Source organism: Malaclemys terrapin, chromosome 8, assembly GCF_027887155.1.
Source record: "Malaclemys terrapin pileata isolate rMalTer1 chromosome 8, rMalTer1.hap1, whole genome shotgun sequence".
Lineage (NCBI taxonomy): Eukaryota > Metazoa > Chordata > Testudines > Emydidae > Malaclemys > Malaclemys terrapin.
The window spans coordinates 25,442,220-25,467,808 of NC_071512.1; the positions used below are offsets into that span (position 1 = coordinate 25,442,220).

A 25,589-nucleotide genomic window follows, 5' to 3' on the forward strand; every position below is an offset into this window, starting at 1 on the left:
TCTAGGCAGAGGCGGTGATTGGTTGGGTGGCTCTACCGGCTTGCAGGCGGTGTTCTGTGATTGGCTGTCGGGGTGTGTTAAGAAGGCGGTTGGCCGTTTGAATCTGAAGCTGGTTCTGGGGAAAGCGAGTGGCTATTGGAACCGAGAGCTGTGCAGCTATGGCCTTCCCCAAGGCTCCCCTCAAGCGCTTTAATGAGGCCACTGGTGAGCGTGCGTGGGGCCCGCGCCCTGGGCCACTTGAGGGCGGACCTGGCCGTGTGCAGTCGCTAGCCTTTCTTACGGGGGAGGGGCTGTGGGAGTGGGGGGGTTAAGGGTGCTCTGTGGCCTTGCAGGGGAGGCCATCTGGGCTTGAAGGTGTCCCTGAAACCTCCCCTTAGGCCCTGGTGCAGCTGCTCGGCTGGGCTGGTGCTCACTGGTCATAGCAGCCGGCTAGGGTGACCAGATGTCCTGATTTTACAGGGACAGTCCTGATTTTTGGGTCTTTTTCTTATATAGGCTCCTATTACACCCCCCACCCCCTGTCCTGATTTTTCACACTTGCTGTCTGGTCACCCTACAGCCGGCTGAGTTAAGGTTTCTCTCGTCCCTGAGGCGCCCATAGGCTCCCAGGTTTGCCTGCCTTGATTAACTAGCCTACTGCTAACTCCTGAAGGCTGGCGTTGGTATAGTGCCGGAAGAAATGGGGTGCTAAGACCCCTGAGTGCTAGCATCCACGCGGGCAGCTGTCCATGGCCTTCAGCCCTTGATCAAAGCTTGTTCTGGCTGTGTGCGATACTAAAATGTCTGCTCAAAGGGGTCTTAAGTCAACAGTGCTATTTTTGTCAAGTATCAGGGGTAGCTGCGTTAGTCTGGATCTGTAAAAAGCGACAGAGTCCTGTGACACCTTATAGACTAACAGATGTATTGGAGCATAAGCTTTCATGGGTGAATGCCCACTTCCACAGATGCATGTGGTGGAAATTTCCAGGGGCAGGTATAAATATGCAGGCAAGAATTATTCTAGAGATAACGAAGTTAGTTCAATCAGGGAGGATGAGGCCTTCTTCTAGCAGTTGAGCTGTGAACACCAAGGGAGGAGAAACTGCTTTTGTAGTTGGCTAGCCATTCACAGTCTGTTTAATCCTGAGCTGATGGTGTCAAATTTGCAAATGAACTGAAGTTCAGCAGTTTCTTTTTGGAGTCTGGTCCTGAAGAAGTTTTTTTGCTGCAGGATGGTTACCTTTACATCTGCTATTGTGTGTCCGGGGAGGTTGAAGTGTTCTCCTACAGGTTTTTGTATATTGCCCTTCCTAATATCTGACTTGTGCCCATTTATCCTTTTATGTAGGGTTTGGCCAATATACATAGCAAAGGAGCATTGCTGGCACATGATGGCGTATATTACATTAGTGGATGTGCAGGTGAATAAATTGGTGATGATGTGGCTGATCTGGTTAGGTCCTGTGATGGTGTTGCTAGTGTAAATATGTGGGCAGACTTGGAATTTTGTCACCATTAATAGTGTCAGCAGACTTATTTCAGTTAGGTAGCAAGGTCCTGCTTATGGATTAAGGTGCACCTCCTTACCCACATCCTCTGTGGACTATGAGCGATGAAATTGCATGCATTGGGACTTGGCCTAACTGTTGAACTTTTTCTAGGGCTGCTCTTTTGTCTTCACTGGAATATAAATGGCCCTATTTATGCCTGGTACAGGGTACTCAGTGTAGTATGTGAGTATGTCACCAGAGCTTTGGAGCGGAGTCTGGCGCTGGAGCGCAGAGCAGCTCCGGAGCAGTGCAGCTGCAGGTTCCTGCCTGGAGCAGAGCTGGAGCACAGCTCCAAAGCCCTGTCACAAGCGTACTTGACAGGGACTTCTGTATTACACTGTAAATATTGTGTGTCACTACCACTTGATGCACTGAAAGCTTTATCTTCCTTGTCTATGGCGTTCCAGTGAGTTGTGAAACTCTGAAAAGATGATGCTTCTTCTATTGAGCTCTGCTTGTGATCTTTCTAAAAATATATGCTTTAATCTGGGTTCTGGGATAAATTCTACGGCCTGTATGTTGGGAGGGGTGGCGGGGGAGGTGTTGTTGGATGGCCTTAGTGGTCCCTTCTTGGCCTTGAAATCTGAATCTATGAATCCCCTTTTCATCCACCTCATGGAGAGAACCGGATTTCTTCCCTTGGCCTCAGTAGGCTCCTAACACTTGCAGCTCTACTAATCAACTCTCATGCTTCAGCCGGTTTCCTGCAGGGATCAGGAGAGAATTTTTCCCTACTATATAACTGGCAACAGGGTTTTTTTTTGCCTTCTTCTGAGGCATCCTCGATTTGTCTGGTGTCCTGTCGCCATCTGTGGCCAGAATAAACTGGTACTCTGAGACAGTACAAATAATTATTTCTTAGATGCCTGGCTGGTATGCCTTGCTCATATGCTCAGGGTCTGACTGATCAGGAGATCAGTCAAGAAAGAATCTTCTCCCAAGTCAGGTAGGTAGGAACGTTTTGGCCTGGATGTCTTCCTCTGCACTTTGGGGCATGGATTGGCAGCTAGGATCATCTGAGCATGTCTCTCCTAATCAATTTCCAGGCATTAGTGTATCTCTGTCTCTTGTTCTCTTCATGTGGCACACAACTGTGGTGTCTCCTGAGGACTAAATTGCTTTGGTCTAACTAAAGTCATTAGACTTAGTATAGGAGTATCTGAAGTGTTATGTCTTGAGATAAACAAGAGGTTAGACAGATGATCTATAGTCCATTCTGGCCTTAATCTCTATGAAACAGACTCCTAAATCCTAAATTTTAGGACATAACCTGAGTATTCCTCTAACTGGCTGATACATCTAGCGTTGTGGGTAGGATTCGTAGAGTTCTACAGTGGCATTAGCGTCTTGTGAAAACTTTATTCTGATCTTTCCACCAATTCAATTGCATCCTTTTCAATGTCCAGATACTCTGTGTGCTTCATGTATACATGTGGTTCCCAAACTGTTCCTTGAATCAGCTGGCAAGTCACATGGTGGTGGCTTTGGTTTTTTTGTTTTGTTTTTTAAGCTGCTAAAATGCCCTTCCATCTCCTGTAGGCAGCTGTTACAGTTGCCACAAGTGTTATAACGTGGACGAGGAGGTGGTCCAAACTATGGAAATAATTTAAGAACTTGTTTTGTAGATCATGCCCATCCAAGGACAGCAGTCCTTCCGTCTCTACTTTTTGGCTTTTTAGTACTCTATGTCCTGAAGCAGTAATGTGTCATTAGCACTGAATAGTACTGACTAAAATTTTTCTATTCAACCAAAGGTCACTATAACTGTCCAATCTTCCTCTTAGCGTGGAATCTCATTTCTTCTTGAAATGGAACTACAGATACAGACCACCCCCTCACTAATAAAAGGGCACCTAGTTAGATGTCAGTGTGGCTTTTTGTTTGTTTTGTGGTTTTTTTTTTTTTTAAGCTTTAATACAAGATATAAGAAAGCAAAGATTATATCCACAAAATCCTAACCGGTGACAGTTTAATACAGAGCTTCAAGAAATTCACTCTCTGAATTGCCTTTCAGAATAGATATTAGTGACTGCATCTGTATACAGTCCCACCAACGTATATTTGGAGAGGTCAGAGGGTGGCAATTCATATCCATTCAATCCCTGATCTCTGTGTCAGTAAATCAGCCTTGGAAACTGAAACAAGTTGACAGACTCGCTTAAAGTAGCTCGCCATACTCTGAGACCACCGAGGGCAGGATATTGCCAGCTGTAAGTGTAAGAGCAATGATGAATCCGTGCCAGTGTGTTCTCCTGTCTTTCCTGTTTCCCTTCAAAGACACTTTTGCAAGCAGTTTTTTAAAATTACGCACTTGGAAAAATGGCAGAGTTCAAATGCGCCTCCCTCTTAAAGTTGAATTAACTTTTTAAAAGTTTGTGCCATTCAAAGTGCCAACAAAAGTGCTGAAATAGGGCTGATTGTCTTCTAATTGCTCATGTGTTTCCAATAACTACTTGAATAGAGTTTAATGCACTAATTTTAAGTCTTTCCGTGGTCTGAAGGACAGACCACAAATCTAGTTTATGGTGGTGATCCGTACACAAACAGGTAAGAATGCTCTGCTATGGGCATAACTTTACTGCTGGTATGATCTGCAGAATGTTTGGACAAGCGATGTCTGTCTGTCTTCTGCGTGTTTTTATTTGGATATCTCTTGTGAAGATTAAAAACTGGGAGATGCAGTATAGGTCTGAACTGCTTGGTGGCAATCAATCCATAAATATAACTCCTCTCAGATTCTCATAACTAGTGTTCTCTCATGTGCTGAACATCTCATTCCCTCATTTCTAGCTTCTGCCCCATCCCCAGGGTCCTATGAAGTCAAATCTTCAGAGGCATTGAAGGGACCTGTGTCCTTTGACAAATCCCAACGCTTTAGAAAGCAGAAATCCCGACAGTTTAGAAAGCAGAAAGGTAAGTAGGTCTACAGCTTGACAAACTTGCAAATTACAAAGCTTCAAAGGGCTTGCAATGCTGAAACTATCACTTGGTCTAATACTTAAAAATTAGATCAACCTATCTACGTTGTTCAGTGCTGCTGAAAAATGTTACATCCTAAGCATCATAGTAAGGTCAACCTAACCTTGTGTAGATGCAAAATAATTCTTCTGTTGACCTAGCTTCCACCTCTCGAAGAGGTGGATTAACTACATACACAGAAAATTTCTTCCATCAGCACAGCTGTAGCCCTTTTGCTGCTGTACTATAAACATGGCCTTGGTGCTGATACGCTGCAGCTTCGGCTTGCTTTCTCGGTGCTTGAGATTATGGTCTGTGCTTTGCTTTTGCTTCATGTTGGTTCATTGACCACCTGCTTCTATTTTAAGACGGACAGCAATTTGAAAAGTATGCTTATCTGAATTTCCCTCCTCCAGTAATACTGCATTATTTTTATTGAAACATTAGGGACTTCTTTTTTTTTCCACTTCATGCATTCCGTCCACCTACCTACCTAGTCCGTTTCTCCTTCACACTGCAATTGAGGAGCTACTGTAAAGTGGCAATAATATTTCATTTCCTGAGTGTATGTCTCAGGACAGGTGGCGGTTTTAATGGAAACTGAATAGACCAATTGATGGTGTCCATCTAACTCTTGTACAGTGCCAGATATAGAAGATAATTATATTTTTATCAAACCTTCAGATTTGAGGTGGGCATTCTAACCAAGATCAAAGACTCTATTAAATGTAGTCTTTCCACAAAAACAGTCACTCAACCTTGACCCATTAGTATGGTGAAACTTTGTTGTCTCCACAGGGGAAATGGGAAGTCAACAGAATTTGAATAGTGAAACGAATGACTGCTTGCCCAAAACTGTAAGAAGACTTAAATCTCTGGGATCAACAGTAAGACTCTTCTTGTCTCTGGTATAGCTATGTCCATACTGTTAATTCTTGGCAAACCTATAATTTAGTCTACTCTGAACTTGGGTGATTAAAACAATGCGTTCTCCAAATTTTGAACCATTTGATAGGATAATTGGGTTTATTTTAAGGCCCATTCTTATGCCCATCCTGTAGGGACTAAAAAAGAAGTCCTTTTTCTTTTCTTGGAATATAGCTTAGTCAGACCTGGAATAATCCACTTGCTCAGGGGCAATAGAAACTCTGCCTGTGGCAGGAGAAGAGAGAGAGTGACTGACTATTGAGTCTCTGCTGCCTTCCCCATAGAATAAAGTGAAAAGCAGAAAGCCCCAATATGGGGCTGTAAGAGGGTGAGGGCCACAAATGCTAAGGATGCTTGGGTAGGGAGCGACCCCTCCCCTTCAATGAAGTCCTGTGAAGAGAAGGGGTAGAACCACTTAGTGTGTGAAAGTCAATTAAATATTTTGTAGTTTTGAGGGAAGAGGGGATTTGGTGCTGGGTAGTGTGTGTGGGGTTTTTTTGTTTTGTTTTGTTTTGTGTGTTGTTTGTTTTTTTGTTTTTAAGTGCTTGTGAAGTGGTAGGAAGTCTTGCTACTTCAGTGTTGGGTTTTCAGTATTATATTATGTAAATAAATATAAAATTCCTTATGATTAACATACTAGTTCAAATAGCCCAATATCATGGGTCTCATAGTGACAGTTTATTTGGTCAGTAATTTTTCAAAAAACCCTGCAATGGAATAATACCTGTTAGTACTTAATTTTTGTGCTCTCGGGTATGAAAATATGTAACCCTTACATACTTTTTCTCCTATCTAAAGGATACAACCATCATGAAAGAGCTGAAAAAACAAAAGATGCTTGAGAAAGAGGTATGAACAGATTTCTTTTTGGCTTTTTTAAATAATGTGACCACTATTGGCTTGAATATGAATGAGAGAAACTGATTTTTCTTGTCAAATGGTGGGGTATTCTATGTAATCACCTGCTGAAGCTGTAGCTTTGGAATTAAGATACAAATTTCAAGTTTGGGGATGTTAAACGTCTCCCTTTCGCCACTAAAACTATATTTTGGCTTCATGTAAAAATCTCTGATGTTAAGGGTGTGGTGTTGACATAAGTGTCTTTCCACCCCTCAATCCAGAGGGCCAGTTTTGCCCACATGGCAAATTAGAGAAACCATGAAATTATTCTGATTTGCACCCCAGTTGAAATAAACTGAGTAGGGCAAAGTAGCCAGATGAAATGCTAAGGATACAAAAGCCACTAAGCTTAATTGTGGGTAAAGATTTTCTGTAGTAACACTCAATGTCCTTTCCCTTTTTCTAACAGCTGAAAGTTGTTATAACGAAGGATAATCTGTCTTCACAGGAGAACAATGGGCATCACTCAAACTAAACTTGTGTTTGTTTTATTTTTAGAAATTAGAGAAGTGTAATAAATATTCAAACAACTTGTTTCCTCTAGATTCGGGCATTAGTGAGAGAACGTGGCGAGCAGGATAAAAGACTCCAGGCTCTAGAGGAGGATTTCATGAAGTCTGAAGCAAAACTAACTGCAGCAGTCAGGGAGAAAACCTCTCTCTCAGCAAATGTTGCTTCCCTGGAAAAACAGCTTCTTGAATTAACAAGAACTAATGAATTTCTAAAATCAAAGGTATTTGTCTGAACCTGGATCCATTTAATCAAGTTAGCAGAGACTTGCTATGGTTTTTGTCACTTTCTGTGGAGGTGATATCCTCGAGCTTGTTCACAAGCAACAAAGTTAATGTTTTTAGTCTTCTACAGTTAAGAAAAAAGACTGGACCTGATCCCTTAGATTGGCGTTGGTAGGTAGACCAGTTGACCAGTAGGGCTAATGCTCAGGCTTGTGTGAATAGAGTACTAGGCTATACTTGTAAATTATATGGCAACTTAAACTTTAATTGTACTGTTGTCTTTCACACTTTCTCACTGTAATTTGGATCAAAGTATGTTATAACAAAGTTGAAGTAATACTACTGGGTAGACAGGGATGCTTGGTGTTACCATCTGCAAAACATCCTCTCATCTTGTGCTTGTGTGGGCTGTACCAAGACAGTGCATAAGAGAGAAAAGGTAAACTTCCTGCTAAACTATCAACCAAGATGCTGTGCAAGGAAAGCTTTGCTTTGGAGGACACTGACAAAAAGCTCATAGGTGGAAGAAGATTAAAGATAATGGGTGAAATTCTGTCTCCATTGAAGTCTATGGAAACTTTGCCACTGACTTCAGTGGGGCCAGGATTTTACCTACTAGCTTTGATTATCTTGACCTAAGCAATCGAGGCCTATCCTACCCTCACAATAAAGTCTCCTATCAAGTGTGTACTTGTGTGGCTGAGTTCTTTTGATCAAACTTGTTAGACTTGACATGCAGCAAGTTGAAATCTGCTGTTAATCCTAAAGTGCGACTAGCATTTACACATAGGCAAATGGTAAACTTCCAGTGGAAATGATTAGTGGCTTGTTTAGGAACATTTTTGTTTCTAGAGCTCTAGCTTCATCCCTTCAGGTTCCTGCCCTCACCAGCAATGGGACCTATTATACTGTGTTAAATACATAAAACTGATTCAGTTAAATAAAGTAAAACTTCTCCCAAGCTACATTGCAACACTTCAGTGGTAGATACTGTAGAACTTTATAATTTAAGAATATAAAGCCACAAATACGCCTTTTTAATGTACATTTGCCTTGGCTTGCACACTTTGCAGTTTAAGCAAAGTCAGTTTACAAGTTCTTTTTCCCCCTAAGTCTGGTAAGAAATGCAGATATCTTCTTTTGGAGGCAGGATTAAGTGGTGAGAGGGAGGAAATTAATAAGGGTCGGGGAAGGCCCTTATTAAATGAATATGTGAGCTGTTCTTCTGTGTAGGGCTAATTCTGTGTTAACCAGAAAGTGTGTTATCTCTCCAAGTTTTCTGAAGATGGTACACAGAAAAAAATGAGCAGTCTATGCATGGAGTTAATGAAACTCAGGAACAAGATGGAGGCAAAGAGTAAAGTAAGTTACTGTACTGAAATTGCTCATATGACAGGAACTTGGATCTCCTCCAGAACTAGAAGCCGGGTACTAGCATTTCTACATGATAGCTTGCAATTGAAATGCCTTTAATTACAAATTGACTTGCAAATAATAGGTTCTTCCAACTCCACTGTCAGAAGTAGCTATTCCACCCTTCTGTTAAATGGGAAGAGTGAGCCAAAAGGCTCAAATGACTTCAAGTTTGCACTGCAAGTCTACAGCAGAGACGAGCAGAACCCAGATAATGAGGCTTCTAGAAATCCTTAGATGTCACAATATCAGTGTGTCTGGGATGGACCACACTGAGAATGCCACACTCGAGGCAGACTGCAGGAGACAGGGCAGACATTTTCCCCAAATCAGTATCAAAAGAGCTTCTGTAGCACCACACTGGCTACCAAGATGCCAAACACAGTCCCTCTTAGGCATTCCAGCCATTGGTTTCCATCCAGACAAACCAGTCTAGTATAGTGAGAGGTTACTGAAAAACCCAATTCATTATATGTGAGGTTCTGCTAATTCCAAAGGATCAGACACTTGCATATTGACCTGGGTTATCTCAGATCTTACCCAGATATCAAACTGCCAGTTTACTAAGGATTGGCTAGCTAAAGATTTTTATTAAGAAGAGTTATTGAATGGCTAAAGAATCCTATACATACAAGTGATTTTCAGTGTTCATAGATCAGGATCATAGCAGTGATGGAATAGACTGCAGGCTTGCAAAAGTCTCTCTGGTAACTTCCAAAAGATTGGCAGGTCCACAGTCCATAGCTAAAAATACTCATTTTAGTTGTAAACCTATAGTCCAGAGAACTGGAATAAGGCAAAATGGAGATGGCTCTGGCAGTGTTCCCTCAAATGTTTCCCATGCATGTGCGGAATGGATTTTGTTGTCACATACCACCTCCATATTGGTGCACATAACAAAATTCATGTGGTGGGGGTGGGACTGAGGGGTTTGGAGCATGGGAGGGAGCAGAGGGTTGGGAATGAGGAGCTCAGGGGCAGAGGGGGGGGGGGTGAGGGCTCCGGCTGAGGGTGTGGGCTCTGGGGTAGGGCTGGGGGTGCAGGTTGCCCTGGGCTACAGCAGGAAGAGGACCCCCCCCTTCCCACAGTAGCACCGGGGGGGGGGGGGGGGAGGCTCTCCCTGCTGCAGCAACTCTAGGGTTGGGGGAGGGGCACCTCTTCATCACATGTCCTTACATGGTTTGCAAAATCACAGGGTGGCCATAGCCTCCTGGCTGTCTGAGGCATCCACACAGGGGTTGGCAAACTGCAGGCCGGATACTGCCCGCCAGCCAGCCATTTTAATCCAGCTCTCAAGCTCCCACTGGGGAGCAGGGTCAGGGTCTGCCCCACACAGCTTCCAGAAGCAGGGACATGGCCCCCCTCCGGCTTCTATGTGTAGGGGCAGCCAGGTGGCTTGGCTCTGCATGCTGCCCCTGCCCCAAGCACCATCCCCGCAGCTCCATTGGCCAGGAACCACAGCCAATGGGAGCTGCAGGGGTGGTGCCTGCGGACAGGGCAGAGTGCAGAGCTGCCTGGCCATCCCTCTGTGTAGGAGCTGGAGAAGGGACATGCCGCTGCTTCCAGGAGCTGCTTGAGGTAAGCAGCGCCTGGAGCCTGCACCCCTGAGCCTCCCCCTCCATCCCCTGCCCCAGCCCTGATCTTCTCTCCCCCTGCCCTCCAAACCCCTCAATCTCCACTCAGAGCACTCTCCAAACTCTCATCACTGGCTCCACCCCAAAGCCCACACCCCCAACTGGAGCCATCACCCCCTCCAACCTCTGCCCCAGCCCTGATTCCCCTCCCACTCTCTAAACCCCTTGGTCACAGAGCACCCTCCTGCACCACAAGCCCCCCATACTCCAGCCCGGAGCCCTCTCCCGCATCCTGAACTCTTCACTTCTGGCTGCACCCCTAACCACAGCCCTCACCCCCTTCTGCACGCCAACCCCAATTTTGTGAGTATTCATGGCCCGCCAGACAACTTCTATTCCCAGATGTGGCCCTCGGGCCAAAAAGTTTGCCTATCCCTGCAGCCACAGGAAAGGCCTGCCTCTTCAATGGCCCATTGTGAGTAGAGTGTCCTTTAATGGGCCACCAACACATCAGGGCTAGCCAACTATCAGTCTAGCTCTGAGGCATACAATACATGTTTGAAATACAGATCTATATGCAATGTTTGTAACTTCAGATACAGTGATGCATGGATTTAACCAGGATAATCATACCTGACAAATTGTAACTTTTTCCATTGACACCTTACATGATACATTTTGTATAAGATTTGTTGCAATTGTATAACAGCAATACAAATGGTCATCTTCAATCATACAGCATCACAATCCAATTATGTATTTAGACCCCACTGCCTCTAGAAAGCAAACAAAATAGTGTCCTTTAATTCTGTAAAAATCACTGCCATTAATATACCTTCCTGATATACTTTCTCACGTCATATTCATCTTGAATTCCAAAGTCCTAATTTGACTCCAACTGCACTGGGCTGTACCAGTAGTGAATTCTGATTTTATGGTGGCAAACTAGCCTGGATAAATAAGCCCACCACAATGCCTAGTAAGAATATAATTTGCTGGCTGTATTTTATGCTTATGAAACTTCTATAGCTATTAACTACTGATTTGTTTGTTTTTTAAGAATGTCCTTGCTAAACAAGAAGACATGGAAATGAAGTTGCAGGTAGTCCAGAGGAATCTAGTGCAATCCAAAGGAAAAGTAGCACAGCTGGAAGAAAAACTGTAAGTAATAGAGGAATTACCTCTGGTATAAATTGCCAACTTTCATTGTTGCTTATACTTAACTCTAAGGGTGTAATATCTGGCAAACTAAATGAGTGTAAGCAGATGCTAAGGAGAAAAGTACTGAAAACAAGGAGTTGACAGGAGCTTGCCAGTGGATTGGAATCTGGTGTAGGAGGAAACCAATACAAAGTGATCCTGCAAATCAGATTTAGGCCCCGTTGTATAGGGTTGTAAGAGGTGCCTAGTATATGACACTGCCCTTTAGTGTCTATTTGTAGCAAGACAAATAGCTCCTCTAGTATTCCAGCTGTGACTGGAATTGAAATCCATCAACCTGGGGTGACTTCCATTCCATAGCAAAAAGAAGGTATTGCATCCTACAAGATTTCAATTTTTTTTTTCTTATCTACTCAAGCTATTGGTGTACTGTAGGTAACCAGTTGACCAACATTAATATAGTTCAGGTGAGCTAGCATGTATAATATGGTAAGAAGGATAGCTTAGAGGATAAGGCACTGGACTAGGACTCAAGCTAGCTGGATTCAGTTCCTGGCCCAGTCATAGGCTCTTCAGTGAAACTTATGCCTCCATTCTCCAACTAAAAAATGGGGAACAACACTTGTCTCCCTCACGGGTGTTGTGAGAATTTCTGACCTGAAGGTCCAACTATTCCTCTCCAACTTGCTCTAATACCGGTTGTGGAGAATGTCTTTCTAGAGGCCAACTTTGTTTTACATAAAGACTGCAAATCAAGTGCCTCAGCTTGAGGTGGTGTATCATAAGGGCAGAGAGGCAGGCCCCAGCCATCACCTCAAATTCTACCCTGAAGCCAATCAACAACCAGTGTACTTCACCTCACTGTGCAGGCCATTGCTTTTCTACATCCGTGCACATTTCAAAATGGATCTCAAGTATGACCCATAACACCCTGTGCTCAAGCATGTGCGAAGGAGAATGGAATCCTCATTACACTAAAATATGTTTTGTACACTTTTCAGTGTCTCAGTAGTCAAATGCCTGAGCTAACATTGCACTTTGAGTTTGATTAATAAAAGTAAAATTAATGAAACTGTTGGTGATTCTACTGGTAAACTCAGAGCTAATAGTTCCTGCAGAATACAAATAGTCATGGGAGACCATTAGTACGTTGACTTTTGAAGAAGGCTACCTGTTTGTTGTACAACTGGTGGTAGATGCAGCATTTCCCAACTTATGTCCCTAATCATGAAAATCATAGGTACGCAGAAAAATCTACTTGATTTTGGTATCAGATCCCTAATACCATGTTCATCAAATATCGCCCTTCCTTCCTTTTTGTCATCATCGGATTTGATGGACTACCAAGGAAGGAAGGAATACCATGTTCTCACTGTTACCAGAAGCAGCAGTTACTGACTGGGCAGGATCTCATGCCACCTCCTTCCCAGACTGTAGGATAGAGAGCCCCTAGGCTGGGTATGGAAGAGACTGAATTAACTTATTCTGTGAGTTAGCATGAGCTCTCCTTAAAGTTTGTTTGTTGCTTCCCACGTACATGTGAATGGCTGAACATTCAGTATTTGAAACTGATAATGCAAAATCTACTGAAATGCAACTCTAACACATTCATGAAGAAACTTGCCTTAATTTCATATTGTGTGGTACTGAATTACTTGTCTAGGTGTCTTCTGGTTCATGATTAGAGGCCTTAATACTAGCAATCCACAGATGAATGCAGAATTTCTGTTAGTTGTCTTCAGGCAGCTACTCATTAACCTCTGGCTCTGTGCTGCTTTTCTTGAGTATCTGGCTTTAGAACTGTCATGTTAAGTGCAGCATCTAAACTTCTTATTTTTTAGAACTGCTACTGAGAGAGACAAGGTTGAAGAAAAGTCTGACACTGAGAGACTCTTGGAATATATTACAGAACTCAGGTAACAAGTTTCTATTTGACAAATCAAGTGTCACTTAAGCTTTACTTGTAGGGGCTTGATAAAGCTTTAGTAGTATTTCTAATCTGAATTGTACAGACATCAGTATTATGACTCTTCCCTTTATATGGGAGGGGGTGAAATCTCTAGTCCATTTCTTAGATTTAAAACCTTCAAACTAGCGTGACTCTTGATAGTTGAGCAAGGCTTCACCTCTCCATAGTAGCATAGAAAGCTACTTCCATATAAAAAATGTCTAGTCAACACTACTTATGCAGAGTTTTTTATGCTGGATTTTTCCCTCTTAGGCCTTGTTTACACTGCCACTTACAGTGCTGAAACTTTCTTCACTCAGGGGTGTGAAAAAACATCCCCCTGAGTAATGCGAATTTCAGGTCTGTAAAGTGGCAGCATAAACAGTGTTACAGCACTGGGAGCTATTCCCCTTGCAGAACTACAATAGTTTTATTACAGCGCTGAGAGAGCTCTCTCCCAGTGCAACTACACAACCATTTTAAAGCGCTGCCACGGCAGTGCTTTACCATGGGCTGTGTAAACAATACCCTTCAATACAGATGCTTTCCAAGATCAATGGGACAACTAAGTGTATTGCAGATCCCAATATAGAGAAGGCATGTGCACAATTAGTGTGGAATTGGGCTGCAGTAAATTCTGTACCCCTTTCTTTGTTGGGGATCCTCTCTGCTCCTTAAAGGGGTACAGAATTTACTGCAGCCCAATTCCACACTAATTGTGCACATGCCAAGATGCACTGTTAGAGAAGGGGGGGAGGGGGGGCCCTTTAAGCAGAGCCTTGTATCTTCATGCAGTGAGTCAGACATTGTGACTTTCTTGGATCTGTGCAGTTCCTGCATAAATCTGAGACTGGTTTCCACTCCTCCCTGGAGAAGGGACAAGCCTCCAACCAGTCCAAGAGGCGGGGGTGGGGATGGCACTCTATGGAGAGAATTTCATAGGATTCTTCATGAATATTTTCCATGGGAGGAATGATCTGAGTCTTAGTTAACACAAGTAATCTTCAGTACAAGTTAACTCTCCAAATGAAAGCTGCATTAAAAGTGAACCATAAAGACCTGATCTCCATCATTGCACATTAATATAAATCTTGTCCTGAGCTCTTCATTTAGAAATGAATCTTTCCCAAGTCCTGTTTAGATACTTCAGATCTTAATGTTACACAGGATTATGTTGGTGCAAATTGTGACAACAAATGTAAAATTAAGCAAAATGTAATGCTCACATCTGGATTTTTTTTTTCTTAGTGGAGTTGCAGAACAGATAGAGAAGTACAAACTAGATCTTGTCCATATGGAGAAGATACTGGCACAAAAAGACCAGGACATTATGGCCTTGAAAGATTGTTTTACAACAAAAGAAGAACAACTATCTAAACTAATCAAAGAGCTTAATGAAAGGTGTCAGTTGCTTGAACAAGAAAAAGGTAATTGTTCTAGCCTGTGGGTTGAGTCTCTGGACCCATGTCCAAACTGATTTCATTTAGACCTTATGTAACCTTCTGTTGAAATGTAGGTTAGCATGTCCCAAGTCAAAACTGTGGTATGTAGTTATACTGAGCTGCTTCTTTACCTATTATTAGCCCAGATTATAGTCAGAAGTATTGTTACTAACAAATACTAAAAATTTCCCCCTCCTCCATCTGCTGCTAGCTTACTCTGTGGAATTTCCAGAGTAAGTATTTTTCCACTTGAAAAATCACTTGGTTCTAGTTCCATATTCTGATATGGTGACTGATAGGGTGTGAGCCCTTCTCCAGGCAGCAGTGCAGCATTGCATTGTCACAATTCACTGCTGCATACCATGATATCTTCTGGCTCTAGACTCCACTAAGTGACTCTCATCTCTGCACACCCCTCTATAATCCCAGCAGTTCTGGGAGACAGTAGGAGGAAGCACGACCCCACTTTCTTTGATGCTAAGAGATAGTCTTAATGGTTGCTCTTGTCACCTAGGATGGAAGAAAGTTCATATGATAAACTCAGCAGCTCACCAAGTTGGGGTGGGGGTGGGGGGGAAGTCTACTTAAAAAAAGAAGAAAAAAAAAAAAAAAAAGCAACACAGTGTACTGTAGAGCAAAGCTCTTAATTATTCTGTCCTCAAAGCATTCTTATATTGGCATCTTTCTCTTCCATAGAGAAACTCTTAACTGAGAACAGAGAAAAAGAGCAAAATATGAATGCTGAAATAGAAAGCTTGAAAAAGAGACTCCTCCTAGAGGAGCAAGAACACCAAAAACTTCAGCAGAAACAGGAGGAGATCTATTCTCAACTGCAACAAGAGAAGGTAAACAAAATACAGACTTTATTTACTCTCCTAGCAAATGCTGTTGAATTCTTGCTCTGGTTTAGATCACACCCATTGTGGATGTATTGATGAATAAGGGCTTGTTTACACAGAGGAAACTGACTGACATAGCTATAGTAGAATAGCTATTAGCTAGTCAACCTCATGTAGACAAGCCCTTACTCTTCTTCATGGAAAATTAAGATTACTGTGTAAACTTAAACAAAAACTCCTTTGTACTAATAGCTATGTATTTGTGCTGTCTGTACCTGCAGGAACTTTTCACTTCCATTCATCAAAAGCTGCTAGAGTTTCAAGAGGAGATGACAAATGAGAGGCTCCTTTTGGAGGAAGAACTAGAAGAAGCAATGGATGAGTTGGATAAACTGCATATTAAGGAAGAAAAGGCTGATAAGTTGGTAAAGCACTTGGAACAAGAGAACAAGTCCAGAGCTGAAGAGCTAGCACAGATGGAAGCAAAGCTGAAAGGGTTTGTGAAAAGAGTAACTCTACCTGTTGCTTCTAATGAATTTGGAAATACAGGTCTGTCTCATCTTATGCTGGGGTTACGTTCCGCAGTCAGCACCTAAAGCGAAAATCGCGCATAGTCCAAATTACATTGAGTGTAATGGCGGGCGAAATCGCCCACACTTCAGAAACAGTATTTAAATTGTTTTTGTTTTTTGCCAACCGTGTAAAGCTGAAATCGCACATGTTAAATGCGCCTAGGATGTGACAGACCTGTACAGATGCCAATCCCAGGTTCAGTTAAAAAAAATTCTCCGCTAGAATACACAAGACTAAATTGACCTGTAGCCACCAGCTCATTTTTCTATAGCAGTTGGATCTAATCCAGTATCTTCAAAAAGCAGCTCTTAAATTTTAGCAACTCAATCCTATCCCTTATAAATAAGGCCCTACCAAATCCATGGCCATGAAAAATGTGTCATGGACTGTGAAATCTGGTCTATTTTGTGTGTGTTTTAGCCTATACTACACAGATTCAGGGGATACCAGCATTTCTCAAATTGTCAGTCCTGACCCAAAAGGGAGTTGCAGGGTGTCACAAGGGGTGGGAATCATGATGCTGCCTTCAGAGCTGGGCGGCCGGAGAGTGGTAGCTGCTGACTGAGGGCCCAGCTCTGCAGGCAGAAGCTGTGCTGTTGCTGGCAGCAACTCAACCTTCAGATCTAGTTTCCTGACCAGCAGCCACTGCTCTCCAGTTGCCCAGCTCTGAAGGCAGCACCACTGCCGGCAGCAGTACCGCACACACCCCTGCAAGAACCTTGTGACCCCACCCCCCACAACTCCTTTTTGGGTCAGGACCCCTACAATTACAACACTGACATTTTAGATTTAAATAGTAAAATTTCATGGATTCAGTTATTTGTAAAATCCTACGACTCTGAAATTGACCAAAATGGACCATGAATTTGGTAGGGCCTTAGTTACTGAGCAACTTGGTGTCCTTATACTAAGGATTGAAGTGTTAGCTGCTGTTCAACCAGTGGTTTTTAAGCTAACTTTGTAGAAAAGGTGTTAAATCAATTACTATCTTTATTTTTGTATCCAGCATTAGGGTGTCTAATGTACTTTATGAACTGCTAGACAGTTTACTGATTCAGGATAATGAAAGTACATAAAGCAAGGTGTTGTGCACAAATGTACTCTATTTAGTCTCTTATTAGACTTGCTAGCTCTAAAGAGAGCTATTTCTCTTCCATATGAAGATAAAATCTAGAATACTCTATCCCAACTGGATAACATTGACTTTGGGGATCTGGAGAAATTAAACTATCCCAAGGAGACATGCTGTGAGGACCAGGAAAGAGAAACCGTTTAATCTCAGAATTGAGATTAATTGAACTAAGCACCTTACTTGCAGCTCTTCTTCCTGAACTCAAATTCCTTCTACTTCCATGGTAAAAATCCCATCCTACGCAGACAACTGAAATTAAAGCACTGGGGAAAGGAAATGATGTAAAATCAAACCTGCTAGGCAGACTCTTGAAAGTGGTATTGAGGAAAGAAATATACTGGTTTGGAACAGAGGTAACAGGAAGCTGATAAAGCAAGTCTGTCATGGCCAGTACAACCACTGCTGTTTGTCCTAGACCAATGCCAAGATTTAGACTCAAGAATGGAATATAAAAATCTATTTTCAGGAAGAATGCTGAGTTGGAGAGAACCAATGAAACACACAGTAAAGCCATTGTTCAGCTGCAGGAAGAGCACAGCAACACGCTACGTAAACTTGGAGAAAGTGTTGCTGAATTTGAAAGGTATGCAAATTCCCTCCAGCATCTAGAGGGAGATATAGAGAAGTGGACACCCCCCCCCCCCCCCCCACCCCTCCACCTGCTCCCCTCCCGCTTCCCCCCCCCACCCTGTGCCTGCTGCCAAACAGTGCCGAGCACCTGCTTTTCTCTCTTCTCCCTCTTCTTCACCCCCCCCCCCCCCCCCCAGATGTTCTAGCCCTGGAGCACCCATGGAGTCAGCACCTATATGGGCATTTAAATCTTTCAACTTCTTGTCTACGTGATATGTGCCATACACTTGTAACCCAACACTATTAATGTTAGTGGAACACTCTTTCCAAATGATATTCCTATTCCTGAAAACAAAATTACATTAGGACTATGTGCACTGGCAAGTGCAGCTTAACTTTCTGTTAAGATCCAGATGACTCTTAGGACAGTTAAATTTCTGATCACAGGCTGTTCTCCAATTAGGGATACTGTTGCTTTAATCACTGGAAACTACACATAATGTTGCAAAGTATTTTAAAACTGAACTGGTAATCTTGTACTTTTAAACTCTTAAAACTGGCAGAGGATACAGAAATAGCAAAAACACTCGGCTTGTCTGCCAGTACTTTTCTAACTTTTAAAACAATGTGAGTAATTACATAAAATCAGATTGACGAAACTGTTTGCTATACAAAAGGGCATTCAGAGAGTTATGTATGATCCCTTAGTGACTTCTGACAGAAATGGAGAGTTTTGTATTTGGTCATCTGTAGTAATTGAAACTTCAAGTTTCGGTACAATTTCAACAGGATTGTAGAGGCTGCTTATAATTTGGGCACTCTAGTAGGTATCTGTACACTATATTTGATGTGCCATTAATGACTTGGAGTATGGTTATAAAACTTGCAGATGGTACCACGCTGGGGGGGGTTGCAAACGCTTTGGAGGACAGAATTAGATTTCAAAACAACCTTGACAAATTGAGAATTGGTCTGAATTCAACAAGATGCAATTCAATAAAGATAAGTGCAAAGTACTACACTTGGAAAGGAAAAATCAATGCACAACAAAGATGGGGGTGGAGGGGGAACTAGCTAGGCAGTAATACTGCAGAAAGATTTGGGGCTATAATGGATCACAAACGAAATAAGTGTCAACAATGTCATTCTGGGATGTATTAACAGTGTTATATGTAAGACGTGGGAGATAACTGTCCCACTCTACTCGGTGCTGATGAGACCTTAGCTGGAGTTTGTTTCCAATTCTGTGCACCACACATTAGGAAATATGTGGACAAATAGGAAAGGACCGCAACAAATGATAAAAGATTTAAAACACCTGACCTATTAGGAAAGGTATGGCTCGTTTTGTTTTAGATCCTCTGTAGAAGAGAAGGCTGAAGGAGAACCTGATAAACAATCTCATAATCTGGAGGATTGCGTGGACTGCACTCTCAGCAAGTTTGCAGATGACACTAAACTGGAAGGAGTGGTAGATATGCTGGAGGGTAGGGATAGGATACAGAGGGACCTAGACAAATTAGAGGATTGGGCCAAAATAAACCTGATGAGGTTCAACAAGGACAAGTGCAGAGTCCTGCACTTAGGCCAGAAGAATCCCATTCACTGTTACAGTGGACGAGAAGGTGGATATGAGTCAACGGTGTGCCCTTCTTGCCAAGAAGGCTAACAACGTTTTGGGCTGTAGAAGTAGGGGCATTGCCAGCAGATTGAGGGACGTGATCATTCCCCTCTATTCGACATTGGTGAGGCCTCATCTGGAGTATTGTGTCCAGTTTGGGGCCCCACACTACAAGAAGAATGTGAAAAAATTTGAAAGAGTTCAGCGGAGGGCAACAAAAAATGATTAGGGGGTTGGAGCACATGACTTATGAGGAGAGGCTGAGGGAACTGGGATTATTTAGTCTGCAGAAGAGAAGAATGAGGGGGGATTTGATGACTACTTTCAACTACCTGAAAGGGAATTCCAAAGAGGATGGATCCAGACTGTTCTCCGTGGTACCAGATGGCAGAACAAGGAGTAATGGTCTCAAGTTGCAGTGGGGGAGGTCTAGGTTGGATATTAGGAAAAACTTTTTCACTAGGAGGTGTGGTGAAGCACTGGAATGGGTTACCTAGGGAGGTGGTGGAATCTCCTTCCTTGGAGGTTTTTAAGGTCAGGCTTGACAAAGCCCTGGCTGGGATGATTTAATTGGGGATTGGTCCTGCTTTGAGCAGGGGGTTGGACTAGATGACCTCCTGAAGTCCCTTCCAACCCTGATATTCTATGATCTAAAGAAGGAAGTGATGAATTGTTCTCCAATCCACTGACATTAGGACAAAAAGCAATCTGCTTAATCTGGAGCAAGGGAGACTTGGGTTAGATAACAGGAAAAAGTTATAACTACATAAGGATAGTTAAGCACTGAAACAGGAGGCTGTGGAGTCCCTGTCATTGGAGGTCTCTAATAACACATTAGACACATACCTTTCACGGATGGTCTTGAAATTCTGCCTCAGCATAGGGAGGAAGTAGTGACTAGACCACTTGAAGCACCTGGCTCCACATTACTATGATTCTGTGATGGGATCTCAAATACAACTTGCATCAAACTTATGGTGGATTGTTACTGTCTTCAAAAGGACTGAACACTGCAAAATGAAGATTATCATTTAAGTAACATGCTAAAAAAAAAAAACCTGTTCCTTCTAGTTACAAGGGATCTATGACTGAAGAAATGGCATGTCTCCGACTGGACAATTCTTCTCTACAGGAGAAAGTAGCTGAGCTGAGAAAAGCAGGCCAGGATACACAACAGCAACTCCAGGAGCTGGAACATGCTAAAGACAAGGCAAAAGAGGAATATGCAAGGTAATGGACCATCTGATTATTCCTTAAAGTGGTTGGGGGGGGCACCTCTGACATGCCTATGGCCAGACCATATGGAATATTTCTCCAGCACAAATAGTGTTATGAACTGTTTCTCATTGTTGGAGGAATAGACCTTCAGCTGCAGGGCATTGAAAGGTTGCTGTGCAAAATCCACTAGTATATGCAATGCAGGTTAGGAGGTGACTCAGTTCAGTTGGATAGCTAACTACAATACCTGGTCTCCTAGTGACACTTAAAATCCCTCATCATAACTTGGTTAATGGACTATCAATTTATTACGTTGTATGTAAATGCTTTCCACCCAAAAGCTTCCTGCTATTGGCTACACAGAAAAGGGAACTTACTGCTTCTCCAAATGCCTTGCGTGACCTAAGTCTCCCAGCTCTAATTCTGCAGTTTTGGGGTTTGTTACTCAAGGTGTCTGCCTTAAAGTCCATCCGGGTCAAATATTTGTGACTAATCTGTGCTACCCAACTTTCTCTTGCTCTTTAATCTGGGACCTCAAGATACACTACAGTGGTATTTAACTGTCTTGAAAGCTGTCACAAGTTCACTTGATTGATCCAACCAACCTTTCTCTCCAGTATTTGACTACAACAGGATATGTCTAGTAAACCAAAGGCTTACCAGTGAATGATGTAGCATTTTTAAAAGCCTTTGGTAAGATTATAAAAGAGCAGTTGGCCTCTTGACATCCAAACTGATTTTTTTTCCCAGCTCTGTGTACAGTGAAGTTTGTAGCTTGGCTAAATAGTAACTTACAGAAATCACTAACTCCTCATTTTAGAATCTTACAAATAACTTCATTAAAACACTTTCAAGTTTGCACCACCATGAAATATTTAAGGAGACAAAAGTGAGCAATTCCTGCTGGATTTATTTAGGGGCTCTTCTCATTCAGAAGTCTAAGCTTCTACTGCTTACATAAACTGTTCAGTTACACCTGTTAGTTTAGTTTAGCTTTGCAGGTCTGTTTGCATGAGACGTATCCCTCCTTCAAGTAGCTTGAGTGGGTAATCCATTAATAGATACACCCAAAGTTGTGTCCCTATTAGTGTCTGACAACTACTGGAATAAGACACAAATACCTTGAATTAACTTAATGTGCTAAAACAGTCCTCATTGGCCAGAACAATAGGCTTTACAGAAGCTTTCCTTGCACAGAAAGTTATACTGCCTGTACAACTGAAACATTACAAATCTTGTAGGCTTAATCTGATAGCCCCTTACTATCTTGCCGTTGGCTGCCTTATGCAACACTGCCAGTGCAAACCTTGCTATTTCAGTCTAACCATTCTTTCTGTAAGTATAGTAGCTGGAATGCTGCAAGCTTTGCTTACTGCTGATTAAATCTGAAACTCCAAATATTTCATGAAGTAACAGTAGTTTTTTAACTTTTCCCTTCCCTAGAATGCTTCTAGATGCCCAGACAAAGCTAGCGCTAAAAGAAGCAGAAATAAGGAGAACCAAGGAATCCTGCATTGCACAGATAACTAAACTTCAGACAAAACTAGAAGAGCAAACCGAAGACTTCAAGAAACAGCTTGAATTTGAAAGATCAAGGTGACTCCAGATCTCTGACTGGCTTAGTAATGGGAATACATCTAAGACTAGACTGAGTGGCTTTTTAAAAGCTTCCTTTGCAAATGCATGCTGTTTAAAAATCTTAAATGTAAATAATCTGCTTGTGTGTTTCTGTTCAGGAAAACTATAGATGAAAAGGTGTCTGCTGGCTTCCAAGAAGAGATACAAACCTGGCGTGCTCTCTATGAAGACTTGCACAACAAAACTAAGCCTTTTCAGGTTAGTCTCTGTGCTAAACACTTTTAAGCAGCATCTAGAAACTTAAGATTCATCACCAGTGGGTCAACACTCAACTATTAAGAGTTGGAGTTAACTTGGAAGATATTATGCCACTAGTTTTCCCCCATTTCTCCCCCCCCCCCCCCCCCCACTCTTACCTATGACAATGCTCAGCTTTGAAGTACAATCATAAGTCAGCTATGGGAATAACAATTAAACTAAGGTTTTTCAAGAGCAACCAGTGATTTTCACTGCCCAACTTGAGACCCCTTAAACAGACAATTGACATATGACACATTCCAGTGTCCCAATTTGGGGAAGGATGTTAGCTGGCTATCACCAGTTTGTTAAGTTTAGGTTTAAGAGGAACTATTGACAGAAGTGTTTAGGGGCATGGTTATTCTTCTTAATGGAATAGGCAGTGATAGCTCATGTTCCCTTACCTGAAAGATCTCTTCCTCAAACTCTCTCTCTCAGCAACAACTGGATGCATTTGAGGCAGAGAAGAATGCTCTCATGAACGAACATGGTGCAGCCCAGGAAGAGCTGAACAAATTAAGTGATTCATATGCTAAGCTACTGGGCCATCAGAATCAGAGGCAGAAAATCAAACATGTTATGAAGCTGAAAGATGAGAATGCCCAGCTCAAACAGGTTTGTCAACTGACATGTCTAATGCATGTATCATGTCCAGCCACTAAGCAACATCATCCTAGTTTAAGATAAACTATCTAGATGCTGACACTAAACATCTGAACTTATTCAGAGTTTAATAATGAAATAATCTGGGACACTTCTCTCTAGCCTGGAGTTGGAATGAGCTGCTTTGGCTCCAGGCATCTACATCTGGGCTAGTGTTTAATGTTTGACAAACCAGGTAATAGCTGTGAGAGGACAAATCTCTCTGCTTGACCTCTTGCTAGACCTAATGGAAATGGATCCCAAGATCCATATTGCCACATTGGCCAGAGCCTTGCAAAGAAAGCAGGGGATATTGATGGTGCTGTGAGACACTAATAGACTTCCAGAATGCTATGCTCTTGAGTCAGGTGTAAATAATAAAGTTTCCAACCATCCGAAAACCTTGTCTTTCAGTTTTTACAGACTTCTCTTGGCTAGCCTTCTTTAACATAGCTTAACATAACTGACTCATGACTGCTTCCTTCATAATGTGGTGACCTCAGAATTGTACTAAAGTGTTGGTTTCCTACTTCAGGAGGTTTCAAAACTGCGTGCTCAGGTAGCTAAGGAAAAACAAGCACAGAGAGAGCTTCAGGAGCAATTGAATGAAATTCAGGGCATCAGACGCTTTGATTCTTCTAAAGCTTTTCAACATGATAGCAAGGAAAATGTTGCTCCCAAAACTCCTTTAAAAGAAGGTAAGTGTGGATGTTAAATCAGGTGAGTGATACTCAAATTGAGGCTCACATGGGTCTCCTGTGGCTCTTTCAGCACATATTAAAACACTGATTTTAATTATTAACCAATCAGGATGCTTTTACTATGTTAACCAATTGTAGTTGATAAAATACTGAGTCAGACATTTTTCTGTGAGAATTATAATATATAAAATAGTAAATGAAACAATGAATTCACACTACTGTGGCTTGTTTGGGTAACATTGATCGTTAATGTGGCTCCTGAATCACTGAGGTCTGAGTATCAATGGTTCAGATCATATGTAAGTGTCCACACTTGTTTTGACTCTATTTGAGGGATAATTGCAGGCAAGACTTCATATTATATAAACTACTCATTCCATATGGAGAAATGCAGAACTGTAATTTAGTAGCAGGAATTAATAATGTCTTGGGTAATAGGTGAACTTTGAGTTATTGTTTATCTACAGTAGTAGAAACATTTACAAGAAGCTCACAGCAGCTCTTCTATTGCAGGCAACAGGAACAAGTGCTGACCTGTTTTTTGGATTCAAGAGGATCCTGTTAACTTGCTGGGAAAAGCTAAATGCTGCATTGAAGATTCAAGGGACCATATGTACATTATAAAATCAAGGATCAAGGTTGCACAATGATGGGTCTAGTAAGAGCCCTTAAGGGAAAGGCTTTCTTAAATATTTTAAAGAACAATGCTAGGTTTATACCCAGCAGGCAATGGATAACTGTGCACTGAAAAAGGTTCTCTGGTCAAAGCCTGCTTCACACTGGGACCCAGGGAAATATTTGGCATGTCACTTCCTACTGTGTCTAAACTGTCTAAATTGAAGGGAACAGAATACCAAAAGCAGATTTTAAATCTGTCCATCTCTAGGACTATTTAATACAACGGGTAACAAATTCAACAAATTAACAAGTATTTAATTTTAATTCAAGAAATAAAGTTTTTTACTTGGGTTGACTGCACATGATTCTTGTACATTAGGCTAAACTCTTTCACTGTTTGTTCACGTGTGCTTACTGATGGAAGGAGCATTTTGTGAGACAAGTCATTTATGTTGGCTGGTTTCACATGTCATTCCCTAAACTACAGAATAAATGTGAAATCCAGGTTGCAAAGTTGATCTCTGGCCAGTTCCTGGTAGTCCCAGGCCACCTAAACCACAGTTGACATTCTAACTGACCGTCTTGGAGGTTAGTGACTAAAACAGAAGTCTCTGGTCAGGATTGGCACAGACAGACTGAGAATTTTTGACTGCCTGTGCTCCTACATCCTGATAGGCTTCCATTTCCAGGTATGTCAGTGACCTTTAACGAATGCTAAACTCACTGGGCTCTTATACAGCTAACACTTCACTTTATCTAGTTCTTTGCACAAAGTCAACACTTGAAAAAACAAGGAAGCCGGTCTTCATTGGATGGAAGATGTTCAGTGCATAAGTAGGGGTTTCGTTATATAAGGTTTAGACACTGGCAGTATGGAAAGACAATCCACGTGCTTTGTTAAAATGTTATACTGGTAAATATGTATAAGGTGGTGTGTGTTTTTTTTGGATGAATAAAAATGGTTTTAGTGAATCTGTCTGAAGTCCTGAATCTTAGTCTTATTAAGTGGCCCACTTCCTCACTAAGATTATTTCTATGGTGCCTTTAAATGTTTATTTTGCTTACTGTCCAACACTTGGACATGCTGGCATTATTTTTTGGGGTTGAGAGTAGGAACCCATGTCCCACATTCTGAGTGGGGTTCAGGATTTAGCTGAAAGTGGTGCCAGTGCTGTTGTCATCCATTCTCTAGCCTAGAGGTGGGCAAACTATGG

The 25,589-nt window shown here is 42.1% G+C and overlaps 1 protein-coding gene across 2 annotated transcripts; it reads left to right on the forward strand.

Annotated features, from left to right (window-relative positions):
- Positions 1 to 131: 131 nt before the first annotated feature.
- Positions 132 to 25,347, forward strand: HMMR (hyaluronan mediated motility receptor). 2 transcript variants are annotated; one of them, XM_054036864.1, is made up of 18 exons: positions 132 to 204; positions 4,320 to 4,442; positions 5,286 to 5,374; positions 6,213 to 6,263; positions 6,859 to 7,047; positions 8,324 to 8,410; positions 11,096 to 11,196; positions 13,038 to 13,112; positions 14,393 to 14,571; positions 15,283 to 15,431; positions 15,707 to 15,921; positions 17,597 to 17,713; positions 20,393 to 20,551; positions 21,983 to 22,135; positions 22,276 to 22,375; positions 22,853 to 23,029; positions 23,592 to 23,754; positions 24,271 to 25,347. In XM_054036864.1, exons 1-18 carry the CDS (start codon positions 159 to 161, stop codon positions 24,288 to 24,290), a joined length of 2,193 nt encoding a protein of 730 aa, XP_053892839.1. In that variant the 5' UTR covers positions 132 to 158; the 3' UTR covers positions 24,291 to 25,347. The 2 variants fall into 2 exon arrangements, with proteins under 2 accessions (XP_053892839.1, XP_053892840.1); XM_054036865.1 differs by lacking the exon at positions 4,320 to 4,442.
- The last annotated feature ends 242 nt before the right edge of the window (positions 25,348 to 25,589 follow it).